At 47.4% G+C, this 19,728-nt stretch overlaps 1 protein-coding gene across 2 annotated transcripts in view; it reads right to left on the reverse strand.

Annotated features, from left to right (window-relative positions):
• Positions 1–19,728, reverse strand: part of ACACA (acetyl-CoA carboxylase alpha) — a 99,253-nt gene that overhangs the window by 3,233 nt on the left and 76,292 nt on the right. For both annotated transcript variants that reach the window (XM_059486719.1, XM_059486720.1), the window contains 9 exons: positions 17,815–17,958; positions 17,590–17,710; positions 15,906–16,002; positions 14,380–14,476; positions 13,643–13,778; positions 9,081–9,258; positions 8,345–8,457; positions 2,169–2,323; positions 1,728–1,898 (listed from right to left, as the gene is read on the reverse strand). In XM_059486719.1, the coding sequence (XP_059342702.1) occupies positions 1,728–1,898; positions 2,169–2,323; positions 8,345–8,457; positions 9,081–9,258; positions 13,643–13,778; positions 14,380–14,476; positions 15,906–16,002; positions 17,590–17,710; positions 17,815–17,958 (1,212 nt within the window). The remainder of the gene's footprint in view (positions 1–1,727; positions 1,899–2,168; positions 2,324–8,344; positions 8,458–9,080; positions 9,259–13,642; positions 13,779–14,379; positions 14,477–15,905; positions 16,003–17,589; positions 17,711–17,814; positions 17,959–19,728) is intronic.

Here is a 19,728-nt window from a genome sequence, read left to right on the forward strand (position 1 = left end):
AGGAATTTTCCCAATATCCCACCCAGACCTCCCCTGGCCCAGCCTGGGGCTGCTCCCTCTCCCCTGTCCCTGTTCCCTGGCTGTCCCCTCCTGTCAGGAGCTGTGCACAGGGGACACCTCCCACTGTCCCAGCCCTGTCCAGCCTGTCCTGGGCACTGCCAGGGATGCAGGGGCAGCCCCAGCAGCTCTGGGCACCTGTGCCAGGGCCTGCCCACCCTCCCAGGGAGGAATTTTGGTGTCAGAGCCCATCCCAGCCCCTGACACACTTCAGAAACCCCAGGATTATTTCATTTCCTTTCACTTGATGTCTCTGATTGTCTCAGCCCGGTGATGTCACTTCAAGATTTTGCTTATTTCATTGTTTTTCTCCTTATTAAGGTTTGGAACTCGGAGTTTTGCTCCCTGCCCGTGCCCCTGGCAGGCAGCAAACAGTCCCTGCATACAAAGGCAGCTTCCAGGGAAGGGGGGAAAGCCCAGCCCGGGAAGCTGCAGCACAGCCCCAGACCTGTGGAAAGCTCCATTTACCCAAGAATCCCAAAGCTTTTCGTTTAGGAGAATATTTAATACTCTTATTAATCATTTTTAATCCGTTTGCTTTTAATTAAGAAACAGCATGATGCTTCCCTATCAACATATGCCAGGGAGCAGATTAATTGTGGCTTAAGATAACTCTCCTTGATTGGTGTAATGTATTAGCTAACGAGCTGCCTGCTTTTGGAGAGCTCAGGCTCTACCTTGGAAAGGCTGCTGCCCTCCAGAGAACATCCCCCCTTCCCTGGAACCCCTGCCTGTTGGGGACTTCAAAAGCAGAGTGGAAAAAAATAGAATTAAAATATAAAATGCTGAAATTTAAAATATAAAGTAAAATAAATAAAATAAAGTAAAATAAATCAAGTAACAAAGTAAAATAAAGTAACATAAAGTAAAATAAAATGAAACAAATAAAGAAATGAAATAAAATGAAATAAAGTAATATAGAAACAAAGGAGAATTAAATAAATACATAAAACTAAGCAATATAAAAAATTAGATTAAATAAAACAGAATAGAATAAAATAAAAAAAATAGAGAAATAAAGTAGAATAATATAGAAAAAGTATAAAAAATAGAATAAAATAGAAAAAATATAAGAATATAATAACACAGAATAAAATAGAATAATAGAATAAAATAGAATAAAATAAAATAGAATGAAATAGAATAGAATGAAATACAGAAATATAGAAAAAGTATAATAAAATAAAATGGAATAAAATAGAAAAAATATAAGAATATAATAAAATAGAATAAAATAGAATAAAATAGAATAAAATATAGAACAGTAGAATAGAATAAAATAAAATAGAATAGAATAAAATATAGAAGAGAATAGAATAGAATAAAATAGAATAGAATATAGAATAGAATAAAATATAGAATAGAATGAAATTAGAATGGAATGAAATTGGAATGGAATGGAATGGAATAGAATAGAATAGAATAGAATAGAATAGAATAGAATGAAAAAATAAAATAAAATAAAATAATAAATAAAAAAATCCCAATAAAATAAAATAAAATAAAATAAAATAAAATAAAATAAAATAAAATAAAATAAAATAAAATAAAATAAAATAAAAATATAATAAATAAATAAACAAAATAAAATAAAATAGACGCTGGCAGGGGTCAGGGTGGGCAATGCCCCCAGCCCTGGCAGGACAGGTGGTGCCCCAGCCCACACCGACCTTCACCGTGCCCTCCACCTCGACGAACCAGCGGCGCAGCATGGCCTGGATCTGCCCGTCCGTCAGCTCGGGGTTGGCCTCGTGGATCTTGCTCTTCACGGCCTCCTCCAGCAGCAGCCGCCGCAGCCGCCAGTAGAAAAACGTGCGCGAGGTTTTCCAGTCCAGGACGTCCTGCCCGCGGCACGGGGACAACGGTCAGGGACGGCAGGAACAGAGCAGCAGCAGACGCAGCTCATTCCCAAATTAAAGCCCAGGCTGGCGCTCGATGGAGACTCCCCTGGGGATCCCCCCCGTCCCATCTGGGATACCAGGTGCTCCGCAGGGCCACGGAGGGTCTGCTCCATCCCCGTCCCCAAGGAAGCCGCGGGACACCAGGGGCTGTCCGTGGTGATGGAGGCTCTGGCTCCAGCCCTGTCCCCAGGGAAGCCGCGGGACACTCACGGTTATGGCTCCTTTCTCCTGCATCCTGCCGGGGGTGTCGTGCAGGTCAGCGAACTGCATGGCCACCTGCTGGTAGATGGGCACCAGGAACTCCTCCCTCTCCTTCAGCTTGGCCTCCAGCTCCTTCCTGTCAGCCGGGCTCAGCTCGGGGGTGCCTGAAAACACACACACATCAGACCCTGGGATAGCTCAGGGTACCCAAAATCACACACAGATCAGAATCCAGGGATACCTGAAGTCACACACAGATCAGACCCTGGGGAAGCTCAAACCACACACAGCTCAGACCCTGAGGATGCTCAGGGCTGCAGCTCCAGAGCTTGGGAAAGCCAAAGGCCAAGCCCCGGAGCATCAGCTCCCAGCAGTGCCCAGCAAATCCCTGCTCCAGCCCAGATCCTGTGCCACAGAGACTCAGGCGAGGGCTCTGAGGGTGTTTTCACCATGGAAACTCTGCTCCATTTAAATGCCAACCATCTAAGCCATCAATTAAGTGACATTTACAGGGCTTACTCCTAAAAGAGAATAATGTCCCAACACTGCTGCTCATTTAGCAGGAAACATAGAGCATGGCACACCACCTCCACCACTGCAAGCTCTCCTTTAGGAGAACTCTCAGGGGCTCTGCAATCACAGCAGGAACCAGAGCACCCCCAAGCCCACAAACCCAGCTCAACAGAAGCAGAAGCTCTACAGAAACCCCGGGAGGGACCAGCCTCACCCAGTGCACAATCCAAGGCTGGAACTCACTGCCACTGGGCCCAAAGGGGCTCACAGAGGGTGATCAGACAAATCCATGCAAGGAGATTCCAGCACAGGCTCCTGAGCATGAGTTCAGATATTAACCTGTGCTCAGGAAGCCTCTAAACCACAGCTGGGAGCTGGGACAGCATCCTGGGGGCTCCATCCCAGATTGCTGCTGCTCCTTCCACGCCTCATTCCCACAGGCACGATAATCCAAGGCTGCTGGACCAAAGGGAGGAGCTGCCCAGGGGCCTGAGCACCCCAGGGCCTGCTCAAAAACCCTTATATGTATGATTTCAGTGCCTGCTCACACACCCATATATGTATGATTTCAGTGCCTGCTCACACACCCCATACATCTATGATTTCAGTACCTGCTCACACACTCCATATTTGTATTTTTCCAAGGCACAAGCCCTCCAGACAGAGATCCTTGCCAAGGAAGGAATGTTTTCCCTGTGCCTACCAATACAAATGTTACCTAACCCTTCAGATGCCAGTAAGAAGGTTTTAATTAAGAGAAGCTCCCCTTGTAACCTTCGGAATAAAAAATTATCTGTATTTATGCAGGCTGAAGGCCCAGGCTCCCTGGTTTCAATGGCAGCACAGGCACTCAGGGCAGCCCTGCTGGTGAATTCCAGCCCCTGCCACCGAGTCCACCCAGGCAGGCCCAGTAATGATTTAGGTGAGATTAACAAATATGTCAATGTCTATTTTCTGCTTAATTTAAAAGCAGCGTCTATAAAGATTTTTGACTTCTGAACCCTGTTCTCCTGGAAGAAAGAAGGTAACAATGAGGAGGGGGGATAAAGAGTGATTATCCCATCATCGATCGTTTGTCAGGAGCATTTCTTATTCACTGCACCATTGTAAAAAGCTAAGCTCTCGATCAATCCCGTAAGCCCCCTGTACAATTAAATATCTTGGAATGGTTTTCTTTCTTTCCTAGTCAGATCTCGAGGCCTCAGGGTTTTTCAGAAAGCCTGGTATTTATTTATTTATTTATTTCTTAAGGTAAAAAAAAAATAATAATAAAAGGGAAAAAAAGAAGTCTCCTTCCACAAATCTTAACCTGGCAAGGAGAGGGGAGTTAAAATATGGGATTCCTTTGCTCTAGAGGTACTCAACAGTTAATGAAACTGTTAAAGTTTAAATCATAGGAACATTATAGACCTCTAGGTATGGATTGGCTGCTAATCAATAGGGAAACAAAAGGAGCAGTGCTCCAGACAGCCCCATTCCATGGGGACAGAGCTGGCACACAGGTGGGGCAGCACCAGGGACAGGAGCGACCCTCCTGGTGTGGCAGGGAGCACAGGGCAGGCTCTGCAGGGCCAGGGAATGGCACCTTTCCCATGGAATGCAGCTTCCCCTGGCTCTGGATGGGGCTGGGAATCATCTCAGCTCTGCTGCAACACCCCCAGAGCCCCCCAGGGCAGGGAGCACCCAGCACCTCCTGGTACCACAAGCTTTGCTCTGCTCTCTTTTAATCAGCACCAGAGCTGCCTTAGCCAGGCTGGAAAGGTGCCCTGGGGAAGCAGCAGCCTGGGGTCCCACCTCTCTCCACACCTGCAGCAGCAGCCTCACACCTGAACCTCACCTCCTCTGCTTCTGCCTTCAGCAAAACAGTGCCAGACACAAATTTATTCTCTCCTGTGAGGCTGGGAGGCACAGGGTGCCCAGAGCAGCTGGGGCTGTCCTGGATCCCTGGCAGTGCCCAAGCCAGGCTGGATGGAGCTTGGAGCACCTGGGATAATGGAAGGTGTCCCTGATGGGCTTTAGGGCTCCTTCCAATCCCAGCCACCCTGGGACTCCGGGAAATTCAGCAAAAATGCCAAAGGTGTCCAGGCTGCCCAGAAACTCCCCCAGCCCAGAGGGGAGAGGGAAGGTCACAGGGAGCCACTCACGTGCCCTGAGAGACAGGCGTTTTTGGATTGTCTCTTGTTTCTTTAAATGAGACAGGCTGTAATTGCTTCACTAAATATTCAGCAGGATTTATGTCAGAAAGGTGCAGCATGAACAGCCAGTGAAGGTCACACCAGCCCGTGGCACAGGCTGCAAATAGCCCTGCACAGATCCCGGTGGTTCCCACCCTGCCCTTCCCTCCCTTTGCTCCTCAGGTCCCATTTCCCAGCACCTCAAGTGTGGCAGGGACACAATTCCAATAAAATTCCAACCCCAGCCCCTCTGGGAGGATATCCCAGTGCCAAGGAGGGGCTGAGAGAAAGCAGGGCTTGCTCTGGGAGCCTGTGAGTGTGAATTAACACCAATTTAAATGCAGCAGCACCTGAAACCAGCATCACCCACAAACCAAGTTACAACCTGTGTTTATCCAGCACCCCATGACAGGTGGGATCAGAGGAGCAGTGTTCCTCCCAGGTTTTCCTGAAAAACTGGCAGTGAGGGTCAGTTCTGGTCCTGCACCCCAAAATGTTCATTTCCAGAGAGGAACTGCTGTGCTGAAGTGGAGCTGAGTGGTGAATATTTGAGTGTTCACTCATTATTTGGAAATGTAAAGGCAGTTTGGATACTCAAGTAAGGTGTGAACCAAGCCCCAGCAGCACAGACTGACTGCCCTAGGAAATGAAATAAATGAAATAAATGAAACCAGAGGTGCATTCAGCACACAGAACACCTCACAGGACCAGCAAGGACATTCCCACTGGCACAATGTGCATCAGGTGATGGCTGGATGCTGCCTTTTCCCTACAAGAAACATGGAAATGCGATAGCCAGCCTTGCTGTAACTGGAGCCATTCTGCCATTCCTCTCACCCACATTCCACCCCATTTTTGCACCCATTTCCCTGCACCTCTGACACAGAATCTGTGCAATGAGGCTCATTTTCATGATGTGTTTTAGTCTAATAGTAATAAAACAATAAAATTGAGTCTCTGTATTTTACACTGTGGCCCAAGGCTTGCAGGCTGCCCCGCTGCCACATTTCTGGGTGATCCCCGCACACCTGTGGGATGTCCCTGCCCACGTGGGGCCGTGCCCTGGGCCAGGGCCACCCTGTCTCCCCTCGCTGGAGCAGCCCAACCCTGAGTGACACTTTAATAAACCGCGGGGCTAATCAACATTTCAGCAACGCTGCTGCAGAATTGATAATGAACAGATTTGTGTCAAATGATTCAGTGTCTCCCCAAGCACCGCGTCCAGCCCCGGCGCGGGCCGGGGGAGAGCAGCTCCCGGTGCTGCTCCCCAGAGCTGCGGGCAGGATGACAGCCACTCAGGGGTTAAAGAGAGGCAGTGAACCCCCAGCTAATGAGTAAGAATTCAGCAGGCAGTGTAAGATAAATGGAGCTTTCTCTGCTTCTGCTGGAGTCAGCATGAACCGCGGCCCTGCGGCTTGTTTGTGGCAAATGGAGTGCGCGAAATATCAAAGGGCAGTGATCCAGAAGAAGACCGACTTTGACAAATTTTAAATTGGCCAGAAAGAAAACCGGCAAAAAAAAAAAAAAAAAAAAAAAAAGGAAAAAAAAAAAGGGAAAAAAATTATGCAATTCAGTGTGTCCTGCAATCCTGGCTCTGCTGCTCTGGTATGGAATTAGTGGCAAAACAACAGCGATGATCAGGCAGTGCTGGCAGCAATTACATCCATCTCAGGGAGATGCTTATCAGTGACTGAAGCTTTTAGAGCTCTCCCTGTGTACAGTTGTAAGTGACTCGCTCTTGTGTTGCAGTCATTTTAATTAAAGTGTATGGAGTTTGCTGGGAGTAATTACCCTGTAGAGGAACAGGGGGAAAAACCCTGATCAGGCTCCCACCTCACATGGAGCTGGGTCTGTGGGGCTGTTGGCAGAAACTCTCCCATCTTTGCCCTTGTGGGTTTTTTCAGTGTCCCAGAGGATTCAGGGGTGTCCTGCAGCCACAGAGGGGAGTGAAGGTGATGCTCTGTTCCCTCTCCCTGCAGTCCTGATCTGGGTCCCCATGGTTTGGGGTGGTCGCTGTCCCTTTGCTCCTAAAGGGACACTCAAATCTGACAGAGGCCAAAAGTGAGGTTTGCTGAAAATAACCTCCGTTTTGCAGCTGCAGACTTTTAAACTGGGATTTAAGTCATGGAATAACAGAATGGTTTGAGTTGAAAAGGACTTTAAAGATCATTTAACTGGACACCTTCCACCATCCCAGGGCACCCCTCACCCTTCACCCGTTACTATTTCTCGAGGCATATCAGGAGGGTTGTTTTGTATATAAATTGTTGCCCTGCCATAAATTTAAAAAAAAAAACAAATAATAAAATGTAACTGCAGCAATAGCCAGGATTTATCAGTCATTTGCAGAACACTTTTCCTCCTGAAGGATCCCAAAAGGCTTTATAAATTCAAGCCATACCCACATGGCACGCTTCTCCCTCCACTGAAATGTACTCAATTTTGGAGGTAAAAGGAGGCTCTGTAAGATTATACTCTTATAGTAAGAGCCAGTAAAGGACTATTTAAAAAGCCTATTCCCCCAAGAGAGAACATATCTGATATTAAGTATATTTTGCTGAACACTCTGTATTTTGGGATGTTGAGTGTACAGCAGGCACTGGGATCACTCGGAGTGGTAATAACACAACCCAGCACTGAGCCCTGCTCACAGAGACATGGACAACATTCCTCATTCCCTTGGAACTGAAGAGCACACAGATATCATTACTGCAAACTACCCCAGACACTCAGTGACAGTCCAGCAGCCCAAGTGTCTCTGATCAAACCCTTCCTTACGTGAAACAATGCTCACTGAAGGCTTGGCCCACAAACCTTTAGTGAGCTGAGCAATTGCTGAGCTGGAAATTAGACCCAAGCATCTGCAGTGAGGGGCTCTTGTGAGACCCAGTCAATAAAATATAATAAAAAAGAGAAATCAACTCAAAACCCCACAATACTCCACACCCTAGGTATGCTGAGCGTGCATGAGCGCCATCTCACAGGTACACACCTGTCACAGACATTTTTTATGAAAAATCGTTTCTTTAGGATTTGTCCTCCTGAGAAGCTGAGAGGCTTCAGGAACAAAATGTAAACAATGGTTATCTGCTGCTGTGGAATGCAACAGGTGGATCTTTGATTGGCCCATGTTGGTTGTTTCTAATCAGCTGGCTCGGACAGAGAGTCCAAGACAGAGCCTTTGTTATTGTTCTTTGCTATTCTATTCTTAGCTAGCCTTCTGATCAAATCCTTTCTTCTATTCTTTTAGTATAGTTTCAATGTAATATATATCATAAAATAATAAATCAAGCCTTCTGAAACATGGAGTCAGATCCTCATCTCTTCCCTCATCCTCAGACCCCTGTGAACACGGTCACACACACATGCCGTGGTCTCACTGGTTTTCTTCCCAAGTCAGACAAATAAAACTGTCAGTAAATACACCTGTCAGTAAATAAAAGTGAAAAGCAGTGCTGAGCTGCCCCCCGAGGGGTGCCCAGGGGCTGTGCCACGTACCCAGGCGCTCGGCCAGGCGCATGTACACGGGGTCCACCCTGCGCATGGTCTTCACCAGGTCCTTCCTGCGGAACCGGATCTCCACCGTGCCCTCGGGCTCCAGGATCCCTCCCCTGCAGGAGAAAACACAAAAGCACTTCTTGTACCTGACCTTGTGTCATCCGACACTAAACTGAATGGTTCAACACCTGCCGGAAAGGACGGGGAGGGAGACAGGACAAAGGGAGAATTGTCACTGTCGTATTTTCTGAAAAATCCCTTTGCCAGGATTTCCTCTCCTAGGAAGCTGAGAAGCTTCAGAGAAAAATGAAAACAATATTATCTCATTTGCTTCTCCTGTATTTTGCTACTTTAGAGACTGTTTATCCACCATGTGAATTGGTCTTATTTAATGACCAATCACAGTCAGGCTGTGTCAGAACACTGGAGAGAGTCCCAGCTTTTTCAGTAGTATCTTGTTATGCCTTCTGTAAATATCTGTGATATCTGTATAGTTTAGTATAACATTCTTTAATATAACATAATACATAAAAACAATAAATTAGCCTTCTAAAAACACGGAGTCAGATGTTCAATTCCTCCCCCATCCGGGAGACTGGAGGAATCTTTAGCTCCAGTTTCTCCAAGCCAAAAACGCAGATGACATCCCACATGTCCAACCCCATGGAAAGCACCCGTCCCAGGCCACGAGGAGCAGCCAGGCAGCCCCAGCAGCGTCCCAGGCAGAGGTGTGTACCTGCTGTCCCTGTCAGCATACATCTCCATGTGCCTGGGGTTGATGGTGGGGTCGATGACCACCCAGGAGCCGCCGCGCAGCTCGCCCTGCGGCGGGATGTACACCAGCACCGGCTGCCGGTACTCGCGCAGGCCGTCCACGATGTACGCCCCAAACTTCAGCACCTGGTCATACATGTCTGGGGAGGGACACACAGATGGTCAGCATGGCTGGGGAGGGACACACGAACAGTCAGACATGGCTGGGATGGACACACAGACCGTCAGGATGGAAGGGATGGACATAAAGATGGTCAGGAATGGCTGGAGATGGACACAGACATGGTCAGACATGGCTGGGGATGGACACAGACATGGCTGGGGATGGACACAGACATGGTCAGACGTGGCTGGGGATGGACACAGACATGGTCAGGAATGGCTGGGGATGGACACAGACATGGATGGGGATGGACACAGACATGGTCAGACATGGCTGGAGATGGACACAGACATGGTCAGGAATGGATGGGGATGGACACAGACATGGTCAGACATGGCTGGGGATGGACACAGACATGGTCAGACATGGCTGGGGATGGACACAGACATGGTCAGGAATGGATGGGGATGGACACAGACATGGTCAGACATGGCTGGGGATGGACACAGACATGGTCAGGATGGATGGACAGGATATAGAGATGGTCAGGAATGGATGGGATGGACATAGAGATGGTCAGAATGGATGGGGATGGACACAGGCACAGCTGGGGATGGACACAGAGATGGTCAAGCATTGCTGGGAAAGGGACAAACAGCCTGGAGTCACTGCTCCAGTGACTGGAGGTGCCCTGGGGATGATCCATCCCTGCCTTCCCAGCCCACAAACATTCCCACAGTTTGGGGAATCAGCCTGGCTACGTCTGCACTGCCCAATTTCAGACTCACTACCCCAGACCTCTCCCACAACTCGTGTAATGTGAATAAAATGCACCTAAGGGCAGCAGAGCTCTTCCAGATCTTCATAAAAATGTGTGTGGAGAGGGATGGGGAGCAGCACTCTGCTCTTCCTCCATTAAAATTTGTTTAAGGCACTTTGCTCAAAATTAATAAGAACAACTCCACTGTGTAAAGACAGTACATTGAAAATATCAGCCCCAAAGGTGATTTAAATAAAAGAGAAAAAGGGAAGGCAGAAGAATTTCTGAGATGATATAGTTTCTAATGGATACAGTTTGTAATGGAAACGGGCACTCTTGAATATATATATTTTGTTACATATAATTATATCTACAAGTATTAAATCAAAATACAAGAAATGAAAAATAGTTATTAGGCTCATCTAACCCACCTCTTTGTTCACACAGGACTGTTTCTCCCACAGTGCTTTTGAAAGCTCCCATTTAGAAACCCCAAACAATAAATCTGCTTCTTTAGGGGCATTTCCACAGCCCAACAGATGAGATTTCCCTCAGAACTCAGCCAAACTTCCCCTCCCTCCCCATTAATTTCATGTCACTACCCCTTGTACCACCTGCACAGTGTCTGCTCTCCTTCAGGCTCACCACAAACAGCAGCAGGATTTTCAGTGGGCTTTGTCCTCCTGCAGGAATCCACCTCTCAACCCTTCCAACCTCCTCCATAATTTGGGTTTTTGCTTGGACCCTCCCAGTTTGCCTCATTAAAATACCAGTGCAGAGAAAACAAAAGATCTGCATTTATGTACTCACACCTGCTGCAACAGGAACAGTCTGGGAACACTGAGACATTTCTATTCATCTAAAATCCTCCTATCCCTCGAGAAAAGCCAAGGTGCCTTTGTCATTTAACCCTCATGTTAGTGTTAAGCATTAACAGGAACATAATTAAGCAATTAACTCTTTGGGAAACACTCTTTTATATTTAATATTTATATAAATATAAATATATACATATATTATAATATATTATAACTTTTAATATTTATATATTATATATACTTATATATATATATATGAATTTATATATGAATATATATATATGTCAAATATATAAGAATATATATTAGTACCACAGGCACTGATAGGACCTCTCCATTTCATTTCCAAGGTCATTGCTCAAACACCCAGGAAAAGGAATTTCATGTTATTTAAGAGGTATCAAATGCTGACAAAAGGAAGAACAATTTATTCCCTCTAATTGGGAATAAACATAAATCCCAGCAGAGACAGTGAAGAGTGAGAACAAACAAAACTCCAACCTTTCCCTTTGTCCTGAGCAAAGAAAAAGACTCAAAAGGGGTGACAAATTTATTACTAATTATACAATTATTTTATTATGTAGTGCTAGTAATAAACCACTTGAAGTACTTTCAGCTAATTCTAGTGTTAAAATAATTTGAATCAAGCAATTATTTTCTTAACTGAATTAATTCTTTACTAGACATTTTTTACTAGTGCTACATAATAAAATAATTGTGTAATTAGCAATACATTTTTCACTCCTGCCACGGGTGTATATTTTACTCAGGTGAAGAGCAGAGAAGAGCAGCACTAATTGTTTGAACAGGGCAGAGGGAGGAGAGGCAGAGGAACTGGGGGAACCTGATGCATTCTCAGAGCTCCAGGGTGTGATCAGGAGGGGATTTCATTTCCCAGGTGCCAGCAGGTGGTCAGGGAAGTGTTTCTGTGCCTGTGGATGCTTTGGGATCCTTGCTGTGCCCATGGATCCTTTGGGATCCTATTTGCGCCCGTGGATCCTTTGGGATCCTTTCTGTTCCCATGGATCCTTTTCTGTGCCATGGATGCTTTTGGATCCTTTCTGTGCCTGAGGATCCTTCGGGATCCTTTCTGTGCTTGTGCATCCTCTGGGATCCTTCCTGTGCCTGTGCTTCCTTTGGGATCCTTTCTGTGCTATGGATGCTTTGGGATCCTTTCTGTGCCTGTGGATCCTTTCTTTGCCTGTGAATCCTTTGGGATCCTTTCTGTGCCTGTGGATCCTTTTGGATCCTTTCTGTGCCCGTGGATCCTTTTGGATCCTTTCTGTGCCTGTGCATCCTTTTTGGGATCCTTTCTGTGCCCGTGCGTCCTCTGGGATCCTTTCTGTGCCCATAGATTCTTTTGGATCCTTTCTGTGCCTGAGGATCCCTTGGGATCCTTTTTGTACTTGTGGATCCTTTGGGATCCTTTGTGTGCCTGTGCACAACCCAGTACCCAGCCCCACAACCCACCACCCAGGCCAGCCTCTCTCCTCTGCCGATTCTTTCCTGTTTCTTTTCCTTTTCTTTGATGCTGTTGGGGCTCTGTCCCGGGCAGAAGGGAGCACAGTGGAACCCCAGCCCCCGCGGGGGGATCAGGGCTCCCTGTGGGTGGGTTTCCACGTGCTCAGCCCCGCTGCAGGAGGACCCTGGTGCTCATTTCCAGGGAATGTCACGCTCGGGGTGTCCCCGCCGTGGGTCAGCGCCGCCTCGCCCAAATGGAGCCCAAAGCAGCCCTGCCAAATGGCTCCTCCAGCACAGTGAGCCAGCCAGTTCTCCAGCATTTCATTCTCATTGTGCTCAGGAGCCTTCTGGCCGCAGAAGGGGACACCACCACACCACGAGCTGCCTTCATTTAGGGTGTTTTCTATATATTTATTTCTTTTGCAGCAGGAATTAGACCTCCCAGGCTGACTGGGAAAGAGGGGGTTTAATTTTTTCCCTCTTTTTTTTTTTTTTCTCCTTTTCCTCCCCCTTCACTAATGTCAATTTTCAGCATAGCAAGAGCTGTCTCTAATCTTTTCCTACTCATTACACACAATTTTGGAGTCATTTTACCCACAGTGCAGTTGGCTCCTGGCAGTGTGTTTGTGTGCACTGAGGGGTGGCATAATTGTTTATTTTTCCTCCCTGCATAATCCCCAGCCAGCACTGAAACCAAAACTGCAAACAACTCCCCAAGGGACCCTGAGAGTGTCAGGAGACACCAGCAGCAAGCAGGAGGCTGGAAAATGCAAGGAGCAAGGTGCAAACTGCAATGGCTCTGTCCTGCCCTCCTCCTGCTGCCAGCTGCCTGGAATAACGTGGGCTATGCAATATAAATATTAACATCCTCGTGCTGCCTGCTCTACACAAGCCCAAAGCTCAAACTCAGTTTCTGAGGAACCCAGCAAGGCCAGAACTGACATTTTAACGTAAAACAATATTTAAGGACTAAATAAGGTAAATAAATAAGCTAAAATTACATCAACAGCATCCCAGGGAGTTGTGTGGCTGGGAAAGCAGCTCATGTAGAGGGTGCAGAATAAGCAAACGGAGCAGAATCCACCCTCAAAGGCAAGGGGTGTTTTCCAGAGGGAAGAATTTTGCCCTCTTCTGCCAACTCCCACCTTTGCCTCTGCAAACTGAGAGGCTTTGCCTTGCGCCCGGCAGCCTCTGCCACCCTGAGAGCTCCAGTGCTCCCTCACACAGGCAAGAGGCCCTGATCCAATCTTTCACTTCACATTTTACAGCATCAATCTCACACCCTTGGCACTTCACCACACTTCAAGCAGCACTCTGTGGTGCCCTGAGCAGCCAAGCCAGAGCCCAAACCAGCCCCAGGCCAGCTCCAAAGTGCTGCTTACCTTTCATTCCCCCAGAGAAGCCTCTCCAGTTGGCAAAGACCATCAGGGGCAGCCCTTCCCTGTTGAAGTCCTTGATTGCCTGGGCTGTTTTGAAGGCAGAGTCAGGGAACCACACCTGCCCAGCCTGCTGGATTATCTGGTGGCAAGAAAAATCCACTGTCAGGCCTTGAAGCACATTAATGTAAGAGTTAAAACACAGAAAAACCATCAGGAGCTGTGATGTGGGATAAACAACGAGGAACATGGCAGGTGAAATGTGTGGGATCTGCTTGGCCATGGGAAAACTGGGACAATCCTTTTGTCACCAACTTCAGCATTCCCATTAATTCAGCTAAGAAAAGAGTATGGACAGCCTGACACTGTGATGCTGTAAGAGAAAGAAAAGGAGATGGAGAGGAGAAAGCCCTGGAGAGATGAAGCAGGGCCAGGGCTGTGAAACCAGGCAGGGGAACAGCAAAATGTCACAGCAGGAAGGTCATGGAGCACTGCAGTCACAGCAGGAGAGCAGGGAAGGGATTTTTGCTTGTCACATCCGATCCCTGATCCCTGCCCCTCCCCGAGTCAGGGCTGCAGGGAATCTGGGAATTCCTGGAGGTTAGGAATGTAGGAATGGTCACACAGCAGAGTGCAGGCACTGCCAGCTCCCCAGGAATGGGAACCACACCTGGGGAACGGAGGGACCTGCACAGGGACACTGGCAGGGGACACACAGGGACAGGGGCACAGGGCCCACCCACCTTGGCCTCCGAGTCCAGGTTTGCAGGATCAGCAGGAATGCTGAGCTCCACCGTCCTCGTTTCCACAGCAACCACTCCTACAGGTATTCCTCCCAGCCTGCAAACAGGTGAGACACTGAAATCCCCACCCCTGCCTTTTTTACACAGCCAAACAGCCAGGGGGGACAAGCAACGGGAGCAGAGCTGGGGCTGGAGAGTTCCAGAGAGGTCACAGCCCTCAAAGCAAAATCTACTCCAAAGATGAGCACATTCCTATCTAAAAATCAAACAGAATAAACCAAACCCAGATTCTGAGTGGTAAATCTGTGTATCCACCACCCTTCACCTGCCATCACCCAGATTTTGGTACTGGTGGATTTGACAATGAAAAATCAGAGAATCCCAGAAGGGGTTGGTATTTAGGGGGACTTTAAAGAATTGCTGTGTTTTCCCCAGATCTGCAGCTGCAGGGTGACAGCCAGGGGGACAGGGAGCTGGTAAACAATTCCTGTATTCCTGTGTTTTCCCCAGAACTGCTCTGCAGGGTGACAGCCAGGGGACAGGGAGCAGGGACAGAGGGATGGACAGCAGAGCAGGCACCAGGGAAGATCCCAGCTCTGCCTCCCAGGGCAGCCAGCCCTGCTGCACACAAAGGCCATGGAAGCCACGCTGCCAGGCCAGTCCCAGCAGAGCCCCTCTCCCTCCCCAGGCAGCCCGAGCTGATTTCCCACAGCCAGGGCAGAGACAGGGCCCATGTGCACCAAGGGGCTGAAATATTCCCATTCCCTGTGATGAAGAGTCTGCTGGAACCCCATAATTGCAGGAGCCGTCCTAAATCGGTAACTTATAACTTCTGTATTAGGGCCCATGTGACCTAATAAAGAACATCTTTATCCAAGTATTACAGTTATTTATTGAACTTGAAAACAGCTCAAAACAACTTCTGTTTTCCATAATACTTCATATAAATTTTATCAGGCCAGCACATGAAGATGCTACATCTTGTTTTATAGTGTGTCCCTGGACAAGTTGCCATAGAATAATAAAAGACAATTTACAGCCAACAGCACACATATTCCAAACATACATACGAGAGATGAGTTTTGGCAGCACTTACAGTAACAATCCCAGAAGAATACATTCATATTTGTTTTTTTTTTTCAAAGTGCCACTGCTTTTGAAAGGAGTCTGTTTCATTTGTGTTATATATCCCTGCTGTGTGAGAGTCCAAAGCCACTCGGAATTTGTCAGAAGAAAGGAGCTGCAAGTGAAGCTGAGCATGGACAGAGAGCTTCTGGCTTTGCCAAATCATTGATTTCCACCCCTGGCACACTGCTTGGCCTGGAAGCCTTTAAATTATAGAATTATAGAGCCATGGAATGGGTTGGAAGGGACCTTAAAGGTCATCTAATCCCTTTCTTTTCAACTCCTTCTATTAAATATATATACACATAGAGAATGAAATAATCACAGGAATGTTGTGTTCTAGAGAAATGCAAAGCTAACCCAAACTTGATTTCTACAATTGCCTAGAACACAGAACTTACCTTGCTCTCCCCACCACCACTGTCTGTGCCCAGGGCTGCATGATCTCCATGAACGAGCCATGGTCAAAGAAGCCACTCAGCCACTGCCCTTTCTGATCTAAAAGGAAGGGAAAAAAGGGAAAATCAAAAGAGGAAGGAGAGAGGGAAGAAAGAAAACAGAATATCAAAGCAACAAATCAAACTTGCTTTAAAATGCCAGCTGTAGAACATGGCACTGTCTTTTTATTTATTTAATTTTAAATAGATGACAATACAAGGGAACATTAGACAGCTGAGCATTTGTCTGCCTTCAGCCATCATGTCTTATTTCATTTCCTAGTCTGCATAAAGACAGCAATTTATCAGCAAAAGCATCATTTATTGTTAAACGATGGGGTTCTGAGAGCAGAGGGACTTCCTGTGCTTTTAAATAAATAACTCTGCTTTTTTCAAGACTACAAACATTTGTCAAAAGGCAGTAAAGTCATTAAAGATGGTTTTCAACACATCTATTTCTATTTTAAAACTTATCTCATATTCTTCTCTTGATCCTGCCTAATCTTTCTTTGAAAGAAGGAATGCTGCAGAAACCCAGGAACTAAATACGAAAATTTCAATTGTATTTCAGAATCAGTTACAGAAATCACAATTCTGTGGGGCAGCTGCCATGCACTGGGGTTTTGGGAAGCTCTGTATAAAAATAACCCACAAAAAAATCCCCCCAAAACCCCAAATCCCTCCCAGCTTCACCCCCTGGCACAGAGCTCCTGAGGAACTCTTCCCTCTGCTTCTGCAAACCCAAGTCCAAAACCAATTAAAAAGTGGAGATCCGAGCACGCTAACCTCTGCTGACTTAAACAGGATGGAGAGTGTTTTATCAAGCCCAAACTTGTAATTACTGTGTTCTACATTCCTTGCCTCTGTGGCCCCACTGTAAAATGTGACCATCCATTTCAGAATTATCTCTTTATCGCGAGCCCGAAGCTGATCGTTGAGATTCTGGCCTCGTGTCGGGCGTCACTTTGAAGAATATCACGGCAATATCTCCTCTAATAAATGGCTTTAACTTTTCACCTAGGAGATATCTGCTTTAACTTATCACAGGGAATCATCTGCTTTCCTTAACGCTTCCACTAAATTAAAATCTGAAGTCACTCGATTTGGAGGCCGGCGTTTGCGGCGCCCGGACAGCTGGATGAATTGCTTGAGAGATGATGAAAAAATATTATCCAAAACCAGAAAACTTAGTTTATCACAAATCTCATTTCAGCCCCCCAAACTCATTAATAACAGCAGGAGTAATGGTCACCCAGTTTGCAGCTTGTACCTACACAAGGCTGCACAACCCCAGCGGTGCAAACACAACAACTCCCCAAGATCTGCAGGAATATTGTGATTCCTTAAACAGACCCTCTGTGGATGGACTTTACCCTAAATCATAAAAAAAATCCATAGAAGTACCTATTCTCAGTAAATAGATAATCCATAAAAGTATGGTGTCCTTGAGCACTTAGGATTTACATGCTACTTTTAAATATTGTTTATAAATAATATTATTGATTAATATTATTATGTGTAAATATTTATATATTCTAGCCATATTGCTCAGAACTAATTATTTTACAGAATCTGAAATATATTTGGGTAGCAGACACGTGGCAAACAGCCTTGGAACAAGGTGAGTTGCTGCATGTCCTGGCCTTACTTGGGTTGGGGCGTCCAGCCAGCATCCAGCGAGGGTCGTAGGGGGCCTTGGTGGGAACAAAGTCAATGGTTCTGTCTATGGGATCCTTGGCCTTCAGGATGGGCACAGGGCTGTGGATATTCTAAGGGAAAAAGGGAAACACAGAAGGAAGTGAGAGCCCCATTCCCAAAACCCTGCAAACACAGCAAACAGGGGCACCTCGCACCTGGCAGGCCCAGGAATTACCTTTGGCATGTAGGAAAGCCACTGCAGAATGGTGTAGACCCCTTCAAAGTCATCACACACAGTGCCATGGGTCACCCCGTTGTTGTGCATGATCTGGATCCCTCCCAGCTGGTTGTTGGAGGTGTAAACTTCCCGTCCAAGCACCTGGGGGAAGAGAAATGGGAGAGCCATCAGGGCTGGGGTGTGAGCAGGAGGTGCTGGCCAAGGAGGGACACACAAACCCAGCCCTGCAGCACCTCAGCATCACCTGGAAATGGAAAGGGTGGAGCAAACCTCTCCCAGCACAGCTTCCCAAGCCCTGTGTGCAGCTAAGAGCTGCTGAACATGACCCCTAGTGAACAGAGGGCAGGGGTGGGTGGGATATTGGGAAGGAATTTTTCCAGGGGAGGCCCTGGCACGGGGTGCCCAGAGAAGCTGTGGATCCCTGGAAGTGTCCAAGGCCAGGCTGGACTGGGCCTGGAGCAGCCTGGGATAGTGGAAAGTGTCCCTGCCCATGCCAGGGGTGGAATTGGATCTTTAAGGTTCCTCCCAGCCCAAACCATTCTGATTCTATGATACTCAAGGGGAATGATACCAGTGGGGAAACTGAGGCAGTTTTCCCCCTCCCCAAGCAGCAGTGTGACCAAAGCTCCTGAGTGCTGAGCCCAGCTCAGCTCACTAATCCCAAACTGCTCCAAGAAAACTGTGGTTGGATGTATTTAAATGAATAACTGGGGGAAAAACCGGACAAAGGCCCATGAGCTCCTGGGAGAGGCTGGCCAGAGGCAGGCTGGGGCTGCTCATTCCCTTGCACAGCTCCATCTCTAATCTGAGCCTGGGCAGCACAGCTCTTTTCTCATTCTCCTGCTGTCTCTTCCCATTTGCCCTCTCCCTGACTGATACACTGATCTCTCGGTCACTTGGCTTTCTGCTCCACTGACTCCATATTACTAATAACACCTCTGCCACGGCCAGTTTACCTCATGAAGGCAGGAGCACATCATTACAAAATAAACTCATAACTTTGACATTCCAGCAAATACACGCCGTTTGTTATTTTTATGGGTTGAGTCTTTCTAACAGACAGAGGACATTACACACCTGCTTCATTTGGATCTTCAAAACCCCCTCAAACACACAGCACCAGCCTGGCCTCCCCCAAACACCCAGCACAGCTCACTCTGGGCACTGAGGAGCTGGCACATGCCAGCCAAGGTTTATGTACAGAAAAAACCGAGGCACAGACGTCACAAACCTAACCCCAAATACAGAATTCAGGGTGTGTTTTAGCACAGGGATGTTCCTGGCTCTCCCTTCTGAGCTCCAACACCTTCTTCCTTCTCCTCTAACAGGATCAGTGCCAAGCAAAGCCGTGGTAGAGAAGACAGCAGCACAGATTTAGGTTCAAGGATAAGGAAAGCCCAGGCCTCCAGATGCCAGGCACAAGCCTAGCTAAACACTTCCCACAGAGGAAAATAAAAATAAAGAGGATTTAAACTGCCCCTCTCTGAACCAATGCAAACGCATGTACATGCAAAACGGGCCTCTGCTCCTGCTTATCTGGAGACTCTGCAGACAGCTCAGGTTTAGCACTGCTGACAGGCAATGAAACAGCCTAACATAGCACTGCTCTCACCCTTAAATCCCTTTTTGGAGATGCAGATAAACACACAGCTCCCTCTCTGAGTGCTGCAGCCCTTCCAGCAGAGCCTGGGGCAGGGGGAGAGCCCAGCGCAGGAGGGAGCCAGGCAGAGGGAGCCCAGCTGCAGGGAAAGGTGCTGTGAGGAGAGCCTGAGCTGGGACTGGCATGAGCTGGAGGTGCACAGGTGAGAGGGACAGAGCCCTTGTGAGAGGGGACAGTGCTCAGAATCACAGAGCCCTCAGCACAGCATGGGCTGCTCCATCCCCTGCCTGGCACTGGGGGCTCAGGGGGAT

This window comes from Ammospiza nelsoni, chromosome 21 (assembly GCF_027579445.1).
Source record: "Ammospiza nelsoni isolate bAmmNel1 chromosome 21, bAmmNel1.pri, whole genome shotgun sequence".
In the NCBI taxonomy this organism is placed as follows: Eukaryota; Metazoa; Chordata; class Aves; order Passeriformes; family Passerellidae; genus Ammospiza; species Ammospiza nelsoni.